General features: G+C 31.3%; 1 protein-coding gene across 1 annotated transcript in view; it reads left to right on the top strand.

The window, feature by feature from the left end:
- The window catches only part of LOC145832576 (uncharacterized), a 52,873-nt gene extending 30,983 nt beyond the window's left edge, over window positions 1-21,890 (top strand). Inside the window, exons 14-61 of the mRNA XM_082939891.1 lie at window positions 247-365; window positions 670-833; window positions 1,053-1,257; window positions 1,500-1,649; window positions 1,928-2,043; window positions 2,326-2,539; window positions 2,781-2,869; window positions 3,150-3,354; window positions 3,521-3,650; window positions 3,884-4,019; window positions 4,198-4,367; window positions 4,573-4,810; window positions 5,095-5,228; window positions 5,295-5,538; window positions 5,757-5,994; window positions 6,280-6,367; window positions 6,584-6,770; window positions 6,872-6,967; window positions 7,154-7,270; window positions 7,602-7,802; window positions 8,025-8,167; window positions 8,368-8,593; window positions 8,779-8,872; window positions 9,209-9,372; window positions 10,377-10,599; window positions 10,862-11,024; window positions 11,370-11,502; window positions 11,645-11,740; window positions 12,037-12,156; window positions 12,459-12,659; window positions 13,005-13,147; window positions 13,440-13,665; window positions 13,779-13,872; window positions 14,253-14,416; window positions 14,823-15,030; window positions 16,091-16,253; window positions 16,452-16,557; window positions 16,765-16,842; window positions 17,056-17,147; window positions 17,425-17,593; window positions 17,996-18,231; window positions 18,340-18,529; window positions 18,968-19,216; window positions 19,584-19,749; window positions 20,120-20,207; window positions 20,567-20,724; window positions 21,100-21,264; window positions 21,805-21,890. Coding sequence (XP_082796017.1) covers window positions 247-365; window positions 670-833; window positions 1,053-1,257; window positions 1,500-1,649; window positions 1,928-2,043; window positions 2,326-2,539; window positions 2,781-2,869; window positions 3,150-3,354; window positions 3,521-3,650; window positions 3,884-4,019; window positions 4,198-4,367; window positions 4,573-4,810; window positions 5,095-5,228; window positions 5,295-5,538; window positions 5,757-5,994; window positions 6,280-6,367; window positions 6,584-6,770; window positions 6,872-6,967; window positions 7,154-7,270; window positions 7,602-7,802; window positions 8,025-8,167; window positions 8,368-8,593; window positions 8,779-8,872; window positions 9,209-9,372; window positions 10,377-10,599; window positions 10,862-11,024; window positions 11,370-11,502; window positions 11,645-11,740; window positions 12,037-12,156; window positions 12,459-12,659; window positions 13,005-13,147; window positions 13,440-13,665; window positions 13,779-13,872; window positions 14,253-14,416; window positions 14,823-15,030; window positions 16,091-16,253; window positions 16,452-16,557; window positions 16,765-16,842; window positions 17,056-17,147; window positions 17,425-17,593; window positions 17,996-18,231; window positions 18,340-18,529; window positions 18,968-19,216; window positions 19,584-19,749; window positions 20,120-20,207; window positions 20,567-20,724; window positions 21,100-21,264; window positions 21,805-21,890 — 7,585 coding nt within the window. The remainder of the gene's footprint in view (window positions 1-246; window positions 366-669; window positions 834-1,052; window positions 1,258-1,499; window positions 1,650-1,927; window positions 2,044-2,325; window positions 2,540-2,780; window positions 2,870-3,149; window positions 3,355-3,520; window positions 3,651-3,883; window positions 4,020-4,197; window positions 4,368-4,572; window positions 4,811-5,094; window positions 5,229-5,294; window positions 5,539-5,756; window positions 5,995-6,279; window positions 6,368-6,583; window positions 6,771-6,871; window positions 6,968-7,153; window positions 7,271-7,601; window positions 7,803-8,024; window positions 8,168-8,367; window positions 8,594-8,778; window positions 8,873-9,208; window positions 9,373-10,376; window positions 10,600-10,861; window positions 11,025-11,369; window positions 11,503-11,644; window positions 11,741-12,036; window positions 12,157-12,458; window positions 12,660-13,004; window positions 13,148-13,439; window positions 13,666-13,778; window positions 13,873-14,252; window positions 14,417-14,822; window positions 15,031-16,090; window positions 16,254-16,451; window positions 16,558-16,764; window positions 16,843-17,055; window positions 17,148-17,424; window positions 17,594-17,995; window positions 18,232-18,339; window positions 18,530-18,967; window positions 19,217-19,583; window positions 19,750-20,119; window positions 20,208-20,566; window positions 20,725-21,099; window positions 21,265-21,804) is intronic.
- Window positions 21,891-22,435: the final 545 nt, after the last annotated feature.

The following is a 22,435-nucleotide window of genomic DNA, read 5'->3' as shown; positions in this document are numbered from 1 at the left end:
TTTTGATAATTTTTATCAGACATTAAAAAAATCATAACTAGTCTACTTGTTATATCTAAGTCGGTTTAAAACGCTTTAAATGTTATATGTTTTTATTATTCTCTTTTGTTGTTATATAAAACTATTTATGTCATATTTAAAACGAGTTAATTGTCGATATGGTGTCAATTAATCAAAGTTGTACCTAAGAAATTAGTAGTCAACTTATAAACTAACACTTTATTTTTACTTATCAATTTCAAACAGGGAAGCAAGTGGAGAAGATTTGTCAAGTTTTGCTTACGGTGATTTCCCAGATTCCTTCACCTGGTGCGCTATGACGTCAGCATATCAGGTTGAAGGCGCTCATGACAGAGATGGTAGAGGTTAGTTTAAACCTAGCAAAATTAAATGTACATTCAGGTTGAAAAAGTTAATGATACCTATGTACATACACAATAGTTTCAACAAAACGAATTTTAGAAGTGTTTTGAAAATTTATAGCTAATTTAGATAGAACAAACTTTAATACATTAACGATAAGTTGTATAACTTAAGCTGTAATAACAACTTGTATGTAAGTTGAAATGATTATCATTAAATTAAACTCTAGTAGGAAATAAAATAAACAAATTAAATTTATACAACTAATTTATACAACTTTTAATAAAGAAAATTATTTTTATACAGGTATGAGTATATGGGACACGTTCACAAGCGTGAAAGGTACAATCCCAGTGTCTGAGGGCATAGAAGCAGCATACAACCCGACCAGTATTGTAGACAACGGTGAAAGCCTGTACACTGGAAATGTTGCTGCTGAGTCTTACTACAAAGCTGAGTTCGATGCTCAAGTTTGTTGGATTTGCTTTGTTGAATACTGCTTTGTGTGTGAAGGCTAGAATAAGTTTTTAGTCTCAACCGTAATTTTAATTTAATCTCAAATAAAGTTTATTTTGCTAAGTAAAGTTGTTAAAGAAAAGCTAGTTGCAGCATCTTTTTATTTTACTAAAAATGATTAGAACATTGTTTCTTTGCAAGTAAGTTATTTAGAAACAAATCTTTCACAACAGCTAGCAGCCAGCATTGGAGTCCAGGGCTACCAACTCTCACTTTCGTGGCCCCGAATAGCGCCAACTGGTGATGTTGATGACGTAATAAACGACAAAGCGGTGGCGTATTACAACAAGTTGATAGACGAGTTGCAGAGGAGGGGAATTTCTTCGATTGTGACGTTGAACCACTTTGACCTGCCGCAGACACTGCAGGACAACGGAGGTAATCATGATATAATAAATAAAAAATACTTAGATTAAAATTCTTTTTTTTAATTTTATATTTTTCCAGACTTTAAATCTAGTTAAGTTTTTGAAAAAACTTTAAAAATTGATTATACAATTTTTTTTTTGCTATAAAAAATAAAAAACGTACTTATTCATTGTTTTTGGAAACTCTCATTATAACCAAAGTAGTAAAACTTTAATTCAGCATACTTATTTTCAACATATGAAAATAAACAGGTTGGCTGAACAGAAACACTGCTGATATGTTCAACAAGTACGCTGACTTCTGCTTCAAAACGTTCGGTGACAGAGTCAAGATGTGGATCACTCTGCACGATCCTTACTCAGTTGCTGTGAAAGGATACGTCACTAAAGTTCACGCTCCTGGTAAGCAAAATACTTAATTACTGATTCATCTTTATTTGAAAATTCAGTTTTGGGTTTTTTAAAAAACTGTATTATGAAAATACAAGCATCTTTAATATTTTTAGTACAAAACACTTTGGTTGTAAGAAACTGTTACGGTATAGAAAATAGAACTATTAAATAAGTATGCACATTAGATTTAACACTCAACGGTTTTTTAAATTGCTTACTTAGTAGTCAAAACTTTGTAAGTGCACTAGTTTTGAATCAGTTTGTACACTTAAAAACAAAACTTTCAGGAATGTCGAGCAACCCAGATACAGATGTGTACACAGTTGGAAAGAACTTGCTAGTCGCTCACTCGCTTGCTTACAAAACATACAGCGACAACTACAAGACATCGCAGGGTGGACTTGTTAGTTTTCATATGTTGATCTTATCACCACCATAAATTTACTTGATTCTTGTATTTTTCGAAAATAAAAACTAAAGTACAACACTTGTTCGTCTAACTTTTAAGTTGTTAAGACTACTTTTTAGCACTACTAAAAATTAAACCTCTGTGAAAATGCTATTTAGAAAAATATTATTCAAAATAAACTTTGTCCATTACTTTATTTTTACAATTTCATAATTTGTAGTGTTTAAATTACTATCGTAATAATTAAATTACTTTTAACATTTAATATTTTCCAAGGTGTCGATCGCACTTCAGTCAGATTGGTACGAACCTGCCGATTACACAAATTCCGACGACATCTCAGCGGCGATACGCATGACCGATTTCACGCTCGGATGGTTCGCAAACCCCATATTCTCCGCTGAAGGGGATTACCCGCAAGCCATGAAAGATCTGGTCACCGGAGATAGGCTTCCCGCATTTACTCAAGATGAGATTGATCTGATGAAAGGTTTTTGAATAGTTGTATTTGTACCACATTTCAATTTTTGTTAAGTTAATGCAAGATCGAAACATATCATCTGTTCATATTGTTACTTAAATTCTGTTTACCTTAATAACATTTTTTTACATGTATTATTTCTTAAAGTAAAAACTTAACTCCTTATTTATGTATGCTTTTAAAATATTTTTTTAATTAGTGCAGTAAAACTAGCTTCAAATATCAACAAAATAGTTTTACTACCAAACAGGATCAGCGGACTTTTTTTGGATAGCACCAGGATCAGTTCAACTTGTTACAAATCATGAAATGAGCGCACAAGACTATTTCAGCGACACTGTTAGTTTTTTGTTTATTTACTCTTAATTAACTTTATTTTTAAGGCAACAAAAACAGTTTTCAAAAAATATTTTGGTGATCTTTTTGGTATAAAAACTCATGTAGATAATCATTAAAATGAAGTGGATTATAAAAAAACGATCAAGAAACAAGAAACACTAAGATATGCTAATGAAACTTAAAAAAGAGTTTCCCCAAAACAATAAACATAATAATAATGTATAATATATAATACTTTAATAATAGTTTCCCTTTGAAAAACAATGCTTAAAATTACCAGAATGCCATGGCAACTCCGGATCCTTCGAACCCACTCTACGCATCCAGGAGGCTCCTCAACTACGTCTCATTAACATACCTGACGTCATCGGAACTTCCGGTTCACGTCGGTGACGTCGGTTACCATGTCGACGAAACGGAAGTTACGTACGATGACGTGGACAGAATCGATTATTACAAGGTCGTGTTGAACGAAGTTCTTAAAGGTAATTGACGTTAAAACATTAGCTGATTTAATTTCGTCTTAATATACTTAGAGGTAAAAATTCAGATACACTGAAGTAAATACAACACTTTAAGCGTTTCGGATAAAGTCAGAACATTAAAGTTTATATCAAGAATATTTTTATATTTTTCTTCTTATTTTTCCAGCAATTATAACGGACAAGGTCAACGTGATCGGTTTCAGCTTCCAGCTCATGGACGGTTTCAATTGGGAACATGGTTTTACCAAAAGAAGCGGATTGTTCAATGTGGACTTTTATTCTGCCGATTTTAACAAGTTTGTTCAACCTTATGTTGTACAAAAACTAACTATGTAAAAATGCATTACTGAAAGATCATTTATGACGTAGTTTGAAAGAATATATTGTTAAAAACTGTTTTACTTTTTGTATGCTTTTAACAAATAATAACACTGTAGTTTAAAATTCTCAATGTCCTTGTTTTTGGAAGTTTAGTTTTAATTAGTCTGTAAAAAAATTGAAACATAAACTTATTAATTATTATTTACAGGGAGCGAACGGCGAGAAGTTCTGCAACTTTTGCATCAAACTTAATTAAATCAAACAAGTTTGTAAATGAAGACAGTTTCTTGTACGGGAACTTCCCAGATGATTTCAAATTTGGTGTTTCAACTGCAGCATTTTCTGTAAGTGTTTAACATATGAGATGAGTTTGACACAATAAGATAAATTAATTTAAAAGTCATAAAACTCAACAAAAGTGTAAAATATTTAGAACTTACATGAACAAACGAAAAATACTTAGAAAAAAACTGAGTCTCAAAATTAAAAGTTCTTATATTTTACAGAACTATAAAATTTTAGGTCGAAGGTAGCGTAGATAAGAAGTCAGTCAAGTCGTTATGGGAATTGTGGGCTGAGGAAAACAACATTCAGACAGACAGTGCCGACCATTTCGTTAACTGGAGAGACGATTTGGACAGTATCGCTGGTCTCGGAATAAAACAGTTCAGGGCCTCGATTTCATGGTCCAGGTACTTGACTTGATAATACGTGTTTTATAAAGATTTAGAACTTAATCTTTAGGCAATTGTATTTTTTTTAGAAATAATAGTTTTTTTTTTTGCTATTCTACACGAGTGTTTTTTTTACCGTATATTAAGCTACACTAAAACGAAAAACATATGAAACAACAACAGTAAAAAAAAAACATTTTTTGAAATTAAACTAATGATACAGAGTGGCTGGCGATGCAACAGTTTTGGACACTTACTACAAAGCGTTTTTCACTGAACTTAAGAATAGAAACATTGAAGTGATAGCCGAGCTGTACCACTTTGACATGCCTGAACTATTTCCTACCGGTTGGTCGGACCCAACCATCAAGGACCTGTTCGTGGCTTACGCCGAGCAATGCTTCGCTGCTCTCGATGACGTAGTTGACGTTTGGGTTCCTATTGGAAACGCACATCAGGAAGTAAGAACTAGTTTTGGTACTAGTTTTAAAAGCTGACCTAAACTTTAAATTTGTAAAGTTTACGACGTACTAATCAGACATTCTGTTACATAAACATAATGTAATTAGAAAATAATGCTAGCAAAAATGATAAACGTTTTGGTCGGTTCTCAGAGTGAAATCTAAACGTAGGACCTTATTAATAATCAAATACTACTTTAATGTTTAGAATGACCTTAAAATGATAGCCGTTTACTCTTAAAAGTCCAAATATTGTCTAACTAACTGACGACAACAACTTACAGATTGTGAATGGGTACATTGATGCAAAATGGCCTCCAATGACCGGAGGTGGCCTGTCCACGGGACTCGAAGCTCTCAAAAATCTCTTCAACACTCACGCACAAGTCTATAGAAAGTTCAAATCACTTAATCCAAGGTTAGTTTTAAACTTTAAAGATAGTTACTTAGAAAACAGGTATACTAATAATGGTATATAATTCAGCAAACGAGTAGCAGCTTCATTGGTTGGCAACTGGGCGTTACCTAGCAACCCGGCCATCCAAGCAGATTATGACGCAAGAGACGCCTACCTGAACTCGACAATCGGAATTCAGGTGCAGCCCCTTTTGACGGGAGAATTTCCTGAAAGTTTGGGGGAAGATGTTCCCACTTTTAGTGAGGCGGAAAAAACCGACCTTATTTTGAGTTTGGACTGCGTTTTGTTGGATCACTACACAACTGTACTTGTAAGTACTATTTTATGAAGTTCTAACTATTCGCTAATTGTTATAGTGATATCTATGTTTTGTTATTAAAAAACCATAATTACAAATTTTAAACACCTAGAAAAAATACCTTGAAATATTTTCTTGGTTAAAAAAAATCAACTGATTTGGTAGTTATACTTTTGGTATAGTAACTCAGCTGAAGACTGATTATTCATTAAAATAATTTTTCTACTTAGGTGAACTCCCGCGGATCGAGGTTTGATCCTTCGTGGCCGTCGACTTCCGACACTGACGTCACGGTTTACCCGCGCGGAATCAGACACGTCATCAACTTCATGGCAAACCACTATGGCATCACACTGCCGATGATAGTAACGTCAGGGCTTCCTACGTCATACGAGAGAGGAGCACCAATGCTGCCGATGCCAGAAGAAGATGGGTACAAAAAGTCATATGTCAATGAAGTTATGAAAGGTATAATAACAAAAATTTGTCTCAGTATTTTTTAAGTTATGCGAATATAAAAAAAAAACTGGAATACTGTTCATTAAATACGAAAATAAACTAGCTCTAGACTACGACATTGTAAATTTACTTCTAATTTAAAACTATTTTACTTTCCATTAACAATAAAAAGGTTATATCTCATAAATAGTTTAACGGTTTTAAGCCTAATATCTTTAGTATGTTTTTGTGTTTTTCTAAAGTTAAACTTTTATTTAAATTTTTGGACTATAAACAAAAACATGCACTAAACAGCCGCTGTAGTGGACAACATGCCAATTGAATCCTTCATACACCGATCTTTTATTGACGGATTCGAATGGGATTACGCATACAGAGTCAAGTAAGATTAAGCTTTATTGATTTTATTGCTTTTTTTTAAGTTACGGTAACAAAAATGTTAAGAGTAATTATTTAAATAAACTTTTGTTGGTGTGTTGTTGTCTTAATTAAGTTTTGTTGTTAAATCTGTTTTACAGTTAATAGTTTCGAGTAACCACAAATTAAAAATAAAATATTAGTTAAAGATATATGAATTTTTATAAAGAAAAATTAACAGATACGGAGCATACTCAATAGACTTCGATGTATCGACCGACAGAACAGTTACAGATTACGGGTTGGTGTTTGTGGGTATCATAGCCGACAACGGGTTCCCTTCACCTCTGAAATTAGTTGAAGCAAAGAAATTCGAACCCATGCCCCCATCTTCGATTCCTTCCGAAGCCAGTGTCACAGTTTATCAGGTAGTTGTAATTCTTTACTGAAATGATTATTTCAAAAAATTTAAAAGACACTTATTTTTGTAACAAACTTTATTCTTCTTTAAACTCAAAATTATACACAGAAATACAGCACACAGCCGTCAAAAGAAGTCAACAAGTTTTATTACGACCAGTTTCCCGAAAACTTCAAATGGAGTGCCGCTACGTCTGCCTACCAAGTTTAAATTATTATTTTTTTTTTGTTTGTTTAAAAATATTGGTTGCTTTAGAAAAATTGTTGTACTATAAAACCTAAAAATCTTGAGATAAATTCAATTGTGAAACTATGCTAAAAAATGACAGTTTTATAAAACTGATTTTCGTTTAGCATTGCTAACATAAAAATTTTACTACCCTCTACACAGATCGAAGGGGGTTGGAACGCAGATGGAAAGGGTCCGTCCATATGGGACACATTCGCCCATGACAACCGAATTGCCAGTGGTGAGACCGGTGACGTTGCATGCGACAGTTACCATAAGGTTGCTTCTAGTTAAAAATTTTTGTTATGTATAAACATTTCTAGTATTTTTCTGTTTTACATTTACAAATAAATTGCTTTGTGTAGTCTAACAGAAAATAAGCAGTTTGAGTACTGTTTTTAAAAAGTACTTTGTTTATGTGTAAAAAATATTTTTTTTGATATTTGACTAACTTAAATTTATGGATTCTAAAGACTTTATACAACTTTTTAAATATATTTTTTATTTAGCAACAAATAATTTAATTAAAAAATATATTTTATGTCTTTAACTAATTTAACTAAATTTATCAAAGTTTGTACCAACTTATATATTATTCTATTTTTATCAGTACGAGAGAGACGTGGAGATGTTGAAGAGTCTTGGTGTGAATCAGTACAGATTTTCAATTTCCTGGGCTCGAATCTTCCCAGATGGCACGAACAAGACATTCGCTCAGGGAGGAGTTGATTACTATAACAAGCTTATTGATTTGTTGGTGAAATATAAAATCGAACCTGTTGTCACATTGTACCATTGGGATCTGCCGCAGGTTTGTATATAAATAAAACGTTTTTGATTTTCTGAATGTTAGCATTAATAAAGCTCTTATCGTAAAGTTTTAACACTTTTTGATTGAACTTGGTTCAGTCATAGGTAAATAAGACCATCTATTCAATTATGAGTCTTTATTACTTTTAATATTCAAATTTATTTTTATAACTAGAAAATTTTAGTTTTTATAATTTCTTATAAGTTCTTACTTCCTTTTTAGGCACTTCAAGACGTAGGTGGGTTTGAGAACGACACTTTGGTTGAGCATTACACAAACTACGCTGACTTCTGTTTCAATACTTTTGGTGACAGAGTCAAGATGTGGATTACTTTCAACGAACCATACGTTGTAACATGGCTTGGGTACGACAACAAATAATAATCAAATGAACTTAAAACGTACAGATCATACTGAAAACAAAACTTGAGTCAGGATGAAATCTTAAAACTTTCAAAATCGAATTAAATATAATCAAGAGCATTTGTTTTTTAAACTCAGTTGTATCAAAAAATTAAAACTTGTAAGCTAGCCTGTTGTTAGCTTAAGACTTTTAATTTTGTAGCTACGGTATTGGCGTGTTTGCACCAGGAATATACAAACCGGGGTACGCGCCTTACACCACGGCTCACAACGTCGTGAAATGCCACGCCAAAGCGTACAGGTTGTACGACAGAAAGTACAGGAGCGTGCAAGACGGAATCGTCGGCATCACGCTGAGCACTGAGTGGGCTGAACCTAAAGATCCTAATAATCCTGATGACGTAGCTGCTGCTGATAGATACCTACAAGTTTGTTTGAACTTTTTATAAAAAACATACTGTTAAAGCTTAAATGTAAAGTTTAGTTGTTTATTTAAATCTAACAAAAACTAATATAACGTAGCTTTCAGTATTGTTAATAATCATAGTCAACAAAAAATGTTACTAAAACTATTTGTTGAATAAGCTTTGTAATCTTTCCTTTTAATTTACAGTCAATCATGGGACAGTTTGCCCATCCAATTTTCAAAACGGGAGATTATTCTCCGGTGATGAAGGAATATGTTGCAAAGAAGGATAAAGAAGCAAGTTAGTTGACTGTTTCTACATTACTTTTATTATTCTTACTTAAATTATATCAATCGAAAAACTTTATACTTAAGGTTTACCTGAATGAAAGATTTAACGTTTAACTAAAAGTATAAACTTTGATATTTAAGTTTAGCTGTACTGTAGCCCAAAGTCATGTATGTTTTTGTTCAGTTGTGAAGAATATATAGACCAAAATATACTACTATATATACAGTAGCTAAAAAAATAAAATAAGTTTTCTAATAAGTTTTACTTCATAAGTAAAAGTCTAATTAGCTATTAATTAGTTTTTAGGAAATTTGTTTTATCAATAAACATATGCATCATTTACAGATATAACCACATCACGTCTACCTGCCTTTACCGAAGAAGAAATAGAAGAAATAGCTGGAAGTTACGATTTCTTTGGAGTGAATGCCTACACAACAAGAGTGGTTACCACCCAAATAAAGTCCCCAACTCCACCGAATTGGGAGGGTGACAGAGATACTACTGAAGTGAGTAGTTAAAAACAAATTAAGTTACTGAATAATAGTTATAAAGTATCTAAAGTTAAACAATAAATTTTAAATTTTATTAAACAAAACAATGTTTCACTCGTTTGAAAACGAGACCTTCACTTGTTTAAAATCTGTAAAAATTTATATAACAACAAACTTGTAACAAAAGAAATTAAAAAAATATATAAATAAATAAACAAAATTATAACAAAAAACTCAATAAAATCTAATTAAAACTTATAGCTTAAAGTTACAAGTATACAAAGATTATGTTGTTAGGTTAGATTTAGATAAATGTAAGTTACTTAATAATTATATAATCTAAAAACTTAAACAATTAGATAAAGAAATAAAACAAATAAAAGTATCTATACTAACATTTAGTAGTCTTTTGAAATTTGCAGATAACTAACAAAGAAAACAAAACAACTCTTCAACTAGAGCATTATGTTAAATTTACTCGTTTAAAAAAAGTTTTACTACCTTATTGTGACATAACTATATATTGGTTTAAATGTTTGCTTGTACAAATTAAAATAGTGATTTGCTTATCAAAATGCTCTTAAGTTTTAAGATAAAGCTTTTTAAAATGAACACAAGAACAAACTAATTCGTTCCTTTTATTTAAAGAAGTTCCCCCGTCAGCGTTCGCTATTTCCATTTTTTCATAGGTGCCACCTTTAAAGTATAAAGTACGCAAGTATCTAAACTTGCATGAAATTAATATAGTATAACTTTAGTGAAGTAAACTAAGGAAAAAGAACAACTTTAGATCATAGTTTATCGTTTTTTAAAACATCCCCTTTACTGAATTAATAAAAAACTATCGCCACCACAGATATCACCATTTACTAGTTAATTCACAGTTTACACTTTTTGCTGCCACACAAATTTACACCACCTGATAGCTAAATTCAGTAAGAATGTTTCAGCTGTTTAGGAAAACCTATACTAGACACTAGCAAAAGTCAACCAACTTTATTGCTATTCTTTACAATCAGTCGAACGTGCCGGGTGCCAAGCAAGCTTACCCCGACTGGCTGCAGGTCGTTCCGTGGGGACTTCGCAGGTTGCTGGTGTGGATCAGTATCGAGTACGGGAATCCCCCCATTTACGTCACCGAGAACGGCGTGGGAACTTCCAAGAAGGAAGACGACGACCAGGGACGAGTCGATTTCTACACGAAATACATCGACGAGGCGTTGAAAGGTGACGTAATAATTGGTGTTTTGTGTAAACTTAAAAATCATCATTTTATAATGTATTTTACTATTAGAAATATTGTATCCTATTTTTCAAAATAATTTGTTTGTGAAAAAATTTTTTATTAAATGGTAGCAACACTTTAAACTTAAAAATCAGGTATTTTTTTAAATTTTGGACTAAAGTATAATATTTTGTTGTAAAATTTATTAGTTTAAAATAAGTACATGATTAAATAGTTATGTATAAAATAATTTTTGATAATTTTAACACAATAATTTAGCATTGAGAATTGACGGAGTTGATCTACGCGGGTATACGGCTTGGTCTCTAATGGACAATTTGGAATGGACTTCTGGTTTTTACCCGAAATTCGGACTTTTTGACGTTGATTTCGATGACGCAAACAGAACGAGAACTCCAAAGAAATCAGCCGGTTTTTACACGTAAGTTTACAAACTGTTTTGGTTCGTAGTAAATAATAAAAAATTATGTTTTTTTAAAAACGATCAAATGTGTTTTCATTAGAATTAGTTCACATCTAAGTGTATTTGTTTAAATTGTTATCTAAACTAATTGTGTGTAAGAAATAATCAGTCGAATTATTATACTTATAAAACCGTTTAAAATTTGTTTTAAAACGCTGTGTAAAATTTATTGCAATTTTGAATTTGTTTGTTAGCACTTTTAATACATACTAACTTATATTTTTGAATAAAATTAAAAAATTTTAGCTTTATAAATAGTTTTTCAAAAATAAAAAAAAAACGAAAAACGTTTAAAACAATTAGAGACCTGATCAAAAAGAACGGATTCAGTCCAGAAGACCATGAAGAAAAACCTGAATTAAAAATGCAGACAAAAGCTTTCACGCCAATGGAACCATCCAAAATACCTTCTGAAGCAACAGCTGGTATTTATAAGGTTAGTTTTTAAATTATTTTCTTTTAGTTTAGTCTTTATTTTTAAAATTTAGATAAATTAGTTTTTTAAATTTCAATTATTTTATCAAAAATGTATTTTTTAACAGCTTTATAAAGTTTTTTAATAGTTTTTTCTTTTGTAGAAATTCAGTAGCGAGCCAATGCGTGATGTCAACAAATTCTATTATGACCAATTCGGAGATGATTTCAAATGGAGTGTTTCTACATCAGCTTATCAGGTTAAGTTAACGTTTATTTAAAAAAACCTATACTGTTTTTAAAAGCTTTGTTATATACAATAAATTATATAACTAAGGTTATTTGTTTGATTATAACTTGTAACACATCTGCTTATCAGGTACTTCAAGCTAAACTATGATTCGTTTTCCATTTACGCTGTAAAGTATGAGTTTTAGCATAAAAATGCATGTTAACTTTTCTAAAAAATTTATTAAGTTCTGACTAGGTGATAACTTGTTAACGAGTTTATATTATGTAATTAGTTTTAAAATATAAGTTCGTTATGACGTTACAGATCGAAGGAGGTTGGAATTCAGATGGAAAAGGACCATCGATATGGGACACGTTTTCACACGAACCAAACAGAATTGCTAACGGTGAAACTGGCGATGTTGCCTGTGACAGTTATCATAAGGTTTTTCATTAAAAAATAGAAAATATATATAGCACTACTAATAAATTTTTAGTATTGTTGGCATACAATTTATAAATTTATATTTCACGTTTAAACAAACTTAAAATTACTTTTGTTGATAAAATTCAAGACTAGATATAATAACGTATAACTTTTAGTTTTATTTTACCTTAAAAAATACATACTGGTCTGCTAAAAGTTTCTTCTAATGACTTTAAATTACACAAATAACAGTACTAATAATATTTAATTTGGTCTAGTATAAACATCGTTAGTAAAATACAGTTTAACAAATATTTTAGGTGGACGAAGACGTAGCCTTACTAAAGATGTTGGGGGTGGATCAGTACAGGTTTTCAATTTCGTGGTCGAGAATATTCCCGGACGGAACAAACAAAGTGTTGAATCAGCCGGGTGTGGATTACTACAACAAGATGATCGACACTCTGATTGCAAACGGTATCGAGCCTGTGGTTACGCTGTACCATTGGGATTTGCCTCAGGTTGGTATGAACTAAACTAAGTTGTTTTTAAATGATGTATTTTAATGATGTTATATATAGATAGACTATATAATACTAACTAATAAGTTTAAAAATAATGATATATTTTAAAGTGATTAGTTAAACACAGCCAATAAATTAAAATTAAGTTACGCTTAATTACTTTAGCTCATGAGGATCACTAAACGTTTTTACTTTTGAATTTAGGTATTGGCCTAAATTTATTAATTTCTATACTAGTGTAGTTACAATTTGCTTGTACACAAAGTTATACGCTCTAGGAGCTCAAAAGTATCACAGTTTTAAATTTAATATACATAGATAAAAAAAGTAATAAACTTAAAGGGACTACAAGACGTCGGAGGACTTGAAAATGACACAGTCGTTGGACATTTCGAAAATTACGCAGACTTTTGTTTCGGTGAATTCGGAGACAGAGTCAAGATGTGGATTACTTTCAACGAACCATACGTTGTCACATGGCTTGGGTTTGTAAATAAATATTAAATAAATTTAACTACAAAAATTTTTAACTTTTCTTTTAAATGTTTATAAAAAATAAACATAATTTATAACTACTTTGATACTAGAACTAGTTTTAAGATTCTTAGATTTAGATTAATAAATAAAACTTGAAGTTAAAACCTTTATCTACACAGAATAACAATCTTTACATAAGTTTATGCTATCAAAGTACTCTGCTTAAGCTCCCCTGTAGATTAACTGCCAAGTGTTTCATCTCATATAAATTCGTTTTTACAAAAATGTTATTTTCAACAGCTACGGAATAGCCGTGTTCGCACCAGGAGTCTACAGTCCGGGATACGCGCCCTACACCACGGCCCACAACATAATCAGGTCTCACGCCAAAGCGTACAGGTTGTACGACAGAAAGTACAGAAGCTTGCAGGACGGAATCGTCGGCATCACGCTGAGTACTGAGTGGGCTGAACCTAAAGATCCTAATAATCCTGATGATGTTGCTGCTGCTGACAGATTCTTGCAGGTAAATCCTTGTTAGGCAATTTTTTTAAAAATTAATTTTCTGTAATTCAATAATAAAAAAGTTAGTTGTCTATTTATATATTCATGTATTTTAAAACTTTTGAAATATTTCAGTCGATCATGGGTTGGTACGCTCACCCTATTTTCAAGAATGGGGACTACCCTCCTGTTACTAAGGACTACGTTGCCAAGAAAGACGCTGAAGCAGGTTTGTTACCATGCAACATATTTGGAATGATATTAAATTAGATAATTTTAGTAAACCTTTGATTAGTTAACATTTAAGTGCTTTAAGTTGCGAATAGTGTTAATTGAATCCGTTTTGAAATTGTTTTTTTAAAGTTAATTGTTTTATTGCAGCTTATATACTTTAAGCAGTTAACTACACTTATTAAAAAGGTCAAACATTTTATTACATATTAAACTTATCATTAAATAAATAAACTTAACGTTATACGAAACAGTTATACATAAGTTAAGTTTGTTAACAAAACTCGTGACGATAAACTGATTTTGAAAAAACTCATAGTAGCATTTTTCACTATCTAAGAATTTAATTTAAAAATAAAAATAAAGAATATATTTAAGGTATAACCACACCACGCCTACCTGAGTTTACAGAAGAAGAGAAGTTAGAAATAGCCGGGAGTTACGATTTCTTCGGTTTGAACGGTTACACGACGAGAGTGGTTGAAACAAAAATAAAACCTGCTAAACCTGTTAACTGGGAGAATGACAGGGATACTTCTGAGGTTTGATTATGATGAAAAGTTTAAAGTATGTAGTAAGCTTTTAAAACTACTTTTTTACCACATCTAAAAGATTATATTAGTTTCGTTTATAGTAACTAAAAAAGAATTATTCAGTATTTTTGTAATTATGTATGATTTTAGGTCTTAAATAAAATAAAAAAATTAAGAAAATGATAGCTTTATAATACATATCGCTACTATTCATTTCTAAATTTTAAATCTTGTCATACTTTACTGTAGTACTTTTCTGTGTACATAAATAGTTTGAAAACAACTACATAGAAGTAATTGATATAAGCATTAAGTAAAAATAAAACAACCCTTTAGGCATTGCGATCAGCAATTGCTCAGTCATTAATCCAAAAACTTTTCCTATTACAATACTAAGCTCTTCTTATCGACGCAGACGTCGGTGGAAGGAGCGCGGCAGGGCCACCCGGAGTGGCTGCAGTACGTGCCGTACGGGATGAGGAGGCTGCTTAACTGGATCAAGGAGGAGTACGGCAACCCGCCAATATACATCACCGAGAACGGGGTGGGAACGAGCGTGGCGGAGACCGACGATCAGGGCAGGATCGACTACCTGAAGACCTACATCGACGAAGCGCTCAAAGGTAAGAGGATTTTTATTAATAAATTGTACGAATATAAACACTGTGCGTATATGGATAATGTATATGTTCATAAAATTTTGTACCATATATTCAAATACATCGACGAAGCTCTTAAAGGTACGACGCCTCATGAGGATAACTAAACTTTAAAAGTTTCGTTTATCTTCAAAATTAAGATACAAATAATAGGTAAATACAAATAATAGGTTGTTTGTTTACTATGAGCTTTAGGTTAACAATACAAACATTTATGAATAGTGTTAATGATGCATAATGAGACAAGCATCGACGAAGCTCTTAAAGGTGAAGGATTGTTTTTATTGTTGAATATTGATGTTAGTTGAGGTTTATGAGATCAACGTTAATAGAGGTTTTAACGTTTTGTTTATCTGCAAAATTAAGATACATATATCTGGTAAACAATGAAATTAAACTTAAAAAATTTAAACGATGACGCTCTTAAAGGTGTGATTATTTTGTTAAAGTAAATAGTTGTTGTTACTTGAGTATGAAACACTTACAAACACTGTACGTATCTTGATATTGTGTATATTCGTACCATTTTATAACATTCATTCAAAATATATATCTTTGAAGCTCTTAAAGGTTTTTTATGAGATTATGTTTAATAATTTTTAACATGTGCTATAGAGCAACAGTGCAAGCATACTTGAATAATATTTTTCAAATATAACAAGACACATACCGATAAAACTCTTAAAGGTACAAAGCATGGAAAGTTTCCCATTTAAATAAATACTCTTTTAAAAATATGCATATTTGATTAAGCTGATATTTACGTATAAATAAATACATACATATACCGGGCTTGTTTAAAATAGATAAACAATAAAAGTTGAAACACAAATGTAAATACACAACAAAGCACAAATTAATTAATTGTTTAAAATTATTTTGTTTCAAGAACATTCAAGTTTATTCTTTTTTTAGTTCTAAGGTACATCATGATTTTTATTTTTTTACAATTTGCTAAGCTTTGCTCTGTACTGTCGATATACACTTACTTGTACATAATTATAGCAAATATACATTTCCACAGCCAAGCAAATAGACGGAGTTGATCTGAGAGGGTATACCGCCTGGTCTCTGATGGACAATTTCGAGTGGAACAGCGGTTACGGACCGAGGTTCGGGCTTTTCGAAGTCGATTTCAACGACGACTCAAGACCGAGAACACCAAAAATGTCATCCGTATTTTACAAGTTCGTTTGAATATGTTTTAACTGTGAGAAAATTTAAAGGCAACGTTTGTTTAAATAACAAAACAACAGCTTTTAAAGTAGGTTTGTATACAAAAATTAAGGCTAAAGTAATATATTTTTAACATAAAATTAAGTTTTATCAAGAGCTTTTTGATGCAACTAAGAGTTAATATATTTACCTAATAAAAAAATAAACAGTGAAGTGATTAAGAACAACGGATTCCCAGCTTTAGAAAGAGACGAGAAAATATCCGGAGAATTTCCTGAAAATTTTATTTGGGCCGTTGCCACTTCATCTTACCAGGTTTGTTTTTGACTACTTAGTTTTTATGTTTTGAACCTCAAAATTTTAAAAGTTTAGTTCTTTTTCCATTATCCATTTTTTAATACTAAGTATAACGTGCAGTTTTCTTTTTTTTTTCTTACTTAACATACAGTAGATTTTGTTTAAAGTCAGATAAAGCAATGGTAGTTTCTGCTTAAACTATAATCAATAAAAAAAATTTAACAGATTGAAGGTGGATGGAAACAAGATGGTAAAGGAGTTGGCATTTGGGACGAGACATCGCACAAAGGAGGACTTGTTCTTGTAAGTTAACAATATAAGTTTGTGTATAAGTATATAAGTGTGTAAGTATTATACACGCACATAAAAAGTGTGTAAAATCATATCTGTTTTTAATACTCAGACCAGATCAATCAAACTTACTTGATTGTGAGAAGTTCTTCCTTAGCTGTTCATTTATCTTTTACACTATACACACTATAAATATATTAGCAAACTTGTATTATCTATTTACAGAACGACGACACCGGAGACATTGCTTGCGATTCTTACAACAAACTCGAAGAGGACATAGAAATTATCAATAACATGCAGCTTACTAGTTACAGGTCAGTAAAAAAACTGTAGGTTTGGTTATATTGTTTGAGAACTGACTTTGTGAGATATTGCAGAAAAAGTTATCAGAATTAAAACTACGTTTTAACCCATGTACTAAACTACTACAGTTTCAATTCATAAACTTGTTTATCTACTTGTTTTTTAATACATTTACTTTTCCTACTCATACCAGTTTAAAAAAGCAATAAATTGGTGTCGAAATTCAATGTGCTCTCTACTTTATATAAAATAATTGTGTGAAAATTAACACGAAATTGTACGTAACAGGTTCAGCATATCGTGGCCTCGACTGATACCGAGCGGGACGTACAAAGACGAATCTTCGGTTAACCAGGCGGGCGTCGATTATTACAACAGGCTCATCGACAGGCTGCTGGACATCAACGTGGAACCGATGGTCACCATCTACCACTGGGATCTTCCCAACGAAATACAAGTGAGTACATCAGTTAGGTGTTTAAAATAAAATATTCGGTTGCGTTATTTGAGAAAACTTTAAAGAAGCTTTTTAACTTGGTAAACTAATTACAATTTACAGTTTTTAAAGAGCAAACCTAATCTTAAACTTTTAAGTTTATGAGGTTAACTTAACACGGTAACTAGATGTTTTATTTTACCCTCTTTTTTTACACCATAACTTTAATTAATAGTATATCATATAAATATGTAATTCAAAACAATATATTTAAAAAAATACTTTAAATTATAGCTAGTTTAAAATAAAATGTTATACAATATTAGTTTAATAAGTTACAAAATAAAAGTTTCACAAGACAATCACTATAATCTTCAAAAACCCTAAACTTCTTTCATGACATTAATTCACAAAACCACTCAGACGGATATCGGAGGGTGGCCGGACGAGCGGATAATCGAGAAGTACGTTTCCTACGCCGACCTGTGCTTCCGGTTGTTTGGGGACCGGGTGAAGAGGTGGATAACCTTCAACGAGCCGTGGGTGTTCACCAGGCTGGGCTACGGTGAGGGCATACATTCCCCCAACTTGAGAATGTCCGGCGATTTCGACTACAAGGCCGGCCACAACGTCATCAGGGCCCACGCCATGGCTTACAGGTTGGTTTGAGAATTTATTTGGTTTAAATACTTTAGAAAATTTTATGTAATTTAAATAAGATTTTTGTATTATCAAAATTACAACAAAAGTTGAACAAATAATACCAGGTTGTACGCGGACAAGTACAAGTCGGCGCAGGGCGGAAAAGTCGGAATAACGATGAACTGTGACTGGACCGAACCGAGAAACCCCAACAAGATGCAGGACCACGTTGCCAGGGACAACCTGCTCGACTTCTTCCTCGGGTGGTGGGCAAAACCCATCTTCGTCGACGGGGATTACCCCGATATCATGAAGGTGGATTGATATATTGTTTTAGTTCTGTACACGCCAAGTAGCTTTAAGTAAAGTGATAATTTTAAAATTACAAGTATTCTTTCTTTGTCTAAATATTTGTTTTAGTGTAAGAATTTATTAATGTTTTTTTTGTTATTATAAATTTGATATCTGATAAACTAAATTTATTAATATTGCTGTCTTTTAGTCAGTAAAGTCATATTCACAATAAGGGTATTTTCCTAGCTTTTACACTGTCAACTTTATATATTTATACACTAAAAGTCTTTACCAAATTGCAAGTTAAACCTGAATTTCTCAGACATTGGTGGTACTACTTATCAGTAAAGTCAAAAACCTAGTTTTAATAAAATTTATTTTTAAATAGTTTTTTTAATACTAAGTGTCAAACGTCGAAGATTGCTAAGGGAAATTATATTTAGTATTTTTTTTTCCAAGACACTGATCGGTGAAAGATCGACCCAGCAGGGATTGTCGGAATCACGACTGCCCTCGTTCACCTCCGAAGAGAAGGACATGATAAGGGGATCTTCGGATTTCTTCGGTCTCAACCACTACACCACCAACCTCGCCTACAACACTTTCCAACCCGCCAGCGATGACGTGGTTGGTTACTATGACGACAGGGAGTGCGGAAACCAGAATGATTACACGTGGCCCACAGCCAAATCCGTTTGGTTATTCGAGGTAACTGTTTTTTTATGGAATTCATAGTAAATGATTTATATATGTTATAATTAATTAACTTATCTAATCTTTAAAAAAAGTACTGCATAAGGTATGATTTATAAAAGATTGAACAACCTTGATAGTTTGATTATTCTATGTAGTTTATATCTCTTTAAACAAACACACAAACACGCTTCTAAATTTTATGGAATTATGTACACTCACATTAATTTTTAAAACACTTATTTAACCTTATATACATATTTATTTGATTCTATTTTTAAGAAAATTAAAAGAGAGAAATATAATTTTGTTTAAAGTTATACCAGAGAACTAAAACAATCAGATACTATTTAAGAACACGTCTTAAACAATATTCAAAAAGGTTCCGTGGGGAGTGAGACGGCTGCTGAACTACATCAAAGAAAAATACAACGACCCGGAAATTATAATCACCGAGAACGGAGTTTCTGAAGGGGGAGATTCCCACGAACTGGACGATTATTGGAGGAAGGAGTATTACGTCGGTTACCTCAACGAAGTTCTTAAAGGTTTTGAAATAGTTTCTTATTTAGGTATTGCATTAAAATATGTGTTGAAGGCTTTATGACAATTTTTTTTAAATTTTTTCTAGGTAGTTATCTTGTATTTAAGTTTAAAATTATTTTAACTTTATTTTTATGTTGTTCTAACTTAACGAATTGATGAGTTTTTTAACTTTGTTTATACAACATGTCATGTCCTATATTTTAGTCTATTTTGATTTATTTAAAGTTTAAAATTAACTAGAATCATAAAAGGTTTTAAAGAACTCTACAAAGATAAACAACACTAAATACTTGAATTCTGTTTACGAACAAAAACACATAGAGTATAAGACTACTAACAAAAACCACATTAATTAATACTATAAACAAACAGCAATAAATGAAGATGGTGTTAATGTAAAAGGATACACAGCTTGGTCTTTAATGGACAACTTTGAATGGCAATCTGGTTATGACGAAAGGTTTAAAGTTGTTACTTTTGTAGCTACATTCAGTTTTTGTAAATAATAAAAAACTTTTTCTAACATATTTTGTCTAGAACATTAATATTTTCTTTATACCACAAACTAATTAAATTATTTTGTACTTATATAGTGTTTTACAACTCGAAGTGTTTATACTATCTACTTTTTAGCTCAATTATAAAAAACTCGCTAAACATTCTTATATAAGTTTTTGCTTTTACAAAAAAGTAAAAACTCGGTGTTCTTTGTTCATCAAGTATTTTATTATTTTATATTTTTATTTTTCATTGATTTTAAATTGTTTATGCTACTTATGCGTTGAACTAGTTTAATCAAAATCGATATTTCTTCCCAAGGTTCGGCATGCACTGGTTGAATTTCAGCGACCCTCAGCTGACGAGGGTGGCGAAACAGTCGGTTGAATGTTACAAGCAGATTGTGAGGGAAAACAAATTTCCGTCGGGTGGCGTCGAAGAGCTGCAATATTGCGAAAGAAACGTCAACCTCGATCCTGGTTGGTTATTGACTTTGTTCAGCTCATCATAGTTTGACTTTTAATAAACTTTATAACTAACTAAATAACACGTTTTTGTTCCCTTATAAATACAAACTTAAACGATTTATTTTTTCTTATTTTATTTTTATAGTATTTTATGGGTAAATTCTTAATCCATTTTTAGTGCTAAACATTATTTTTAAGAAGCCAAATTGAGTTGCACGATTTAAATGATGCTTATGTTAGTGTATTTTTGGTAAAAAATTGGTTGATAAACAACGAAAATTTCTCAAACCACCTTTGAAACAAGAACTTCGAACATTTGAAAATGAAAAAGTGCTGTATTTGGGATCAATAATGCTAACTTAAAATCATTTCAACCTTATTTTACAGTACTTCCTCCTGAAAAACCTGATGATGGCGAAGTCGTTGAGGTGTTTTCAGTGAATTTCCTTGGCAACGAGCTTGATTCAGATTCAGCCCTGACCGCGTTGAACGCGTTGTTTGGTGTTTCTATTGCTCTCTTCTGCATGTTCATATTTGGATCCATTTATTCAGGTAATTGTTACTGAATTTATTTTAAAAATTTGTGATATAGTTTAATAATCAAAAAAAGATTTTGTCAGAAATACTTTATTAAAATATTTAAGTTAGTAGTTATTATGTAAACAAAAGTTACCTGATGTGTTGATACAATTTTAATTAACAATTTAGTTTTATAAAGTTTAAAACTTAATATTTAAGGTTTGAATGAAACATTACTAACGTTAAACTCGTTCGAACCAATCTTTAGATAACATTTTACTGTTTTACACTTATATTAAAAAAAAGTATGACTGTAAACTTTGATAACATAAGTTTTTTTAATGGTGTTTATATACGATAGAGAAACAGTTTGTACTGTCTAATAACAAAATAAAAATGATATGCTAACTTATTTTTTGTCGAACAATTTACATTTTAATTCAAACTTTAATTCAACAAATTTGTTTAATGATTTATATATACAATAACTACTAGAAAAATTGAAATTGTGTTTTTTTTCTACTTATTAGATTTTTATAATTACTTACATGACTACAATTTGTTTACCTTTAGGATACAAAATAAAGAAAGCCAAGAAGTCAAAGAGGTACAGAGAAGATCTTCATGGTAAAGAAAACGTCAGTATGTCTGCTATTTAAAACCTTTATGACGTAATATTTCGCACAGTTTTTTTTTTATTCTCTTTATTTGTTTACTTTTTTTTGTTATTTTTATGTCTTTAATAAACTTGTTATAAATTTTAGCTTTTCTACTTTAATACATACAAAGACTTTAATGTATGATATTTTAAATTAGAATTGCACTTTACTAAGGGATGGTAGAGTTTTTAGCCGTCTTTTCAAATGTGGTAAAAAATAGATCCTTGCTGGTCGAATCATTTTAACTTTATTCTATTTATATAACATTTATAATAATTTCATAAGTATTAAGTCGAAAATTACTCAAAGTTCTTATACTTTCGACAAATAAGAAAAAACTTTAAATAATTTATCTAGTGTAATTTTCGAGTTTCATTGATGTTGTACTTAGACCTTTCTTTTTGCTATTCACATTAATCCTAGAAATTTTAGTGTAAGTTCTAGAATTTGGTTTACACAGCCAGGTTTACACGTTCTCGGGCTGCGGAGTTACTTATTGTGGGCTGTGTTAACTACAACTTTGTTAACATTTGCGGGCCTGTCAT

The sequence above is a fragment of the Thalia democratica genome, chromosome 3, assembly GCF_965202585.1.
Source record: "Thalia democratica chromosome 3, ktThaDemo2.hap1.1, whole genome shotgun sequence".
Classification (NCBI taxonomy): domain Eukaryota; kingdom Metazoa; phylum Chordata; class Thaliacea; order Salpida; family Salpidae; genus Thalia; species Thalia democratica.
Note: the sequence above shows the minus strand (reverse complement) of the source record. Positions and strands in the feature narration are given on the sequence as shown.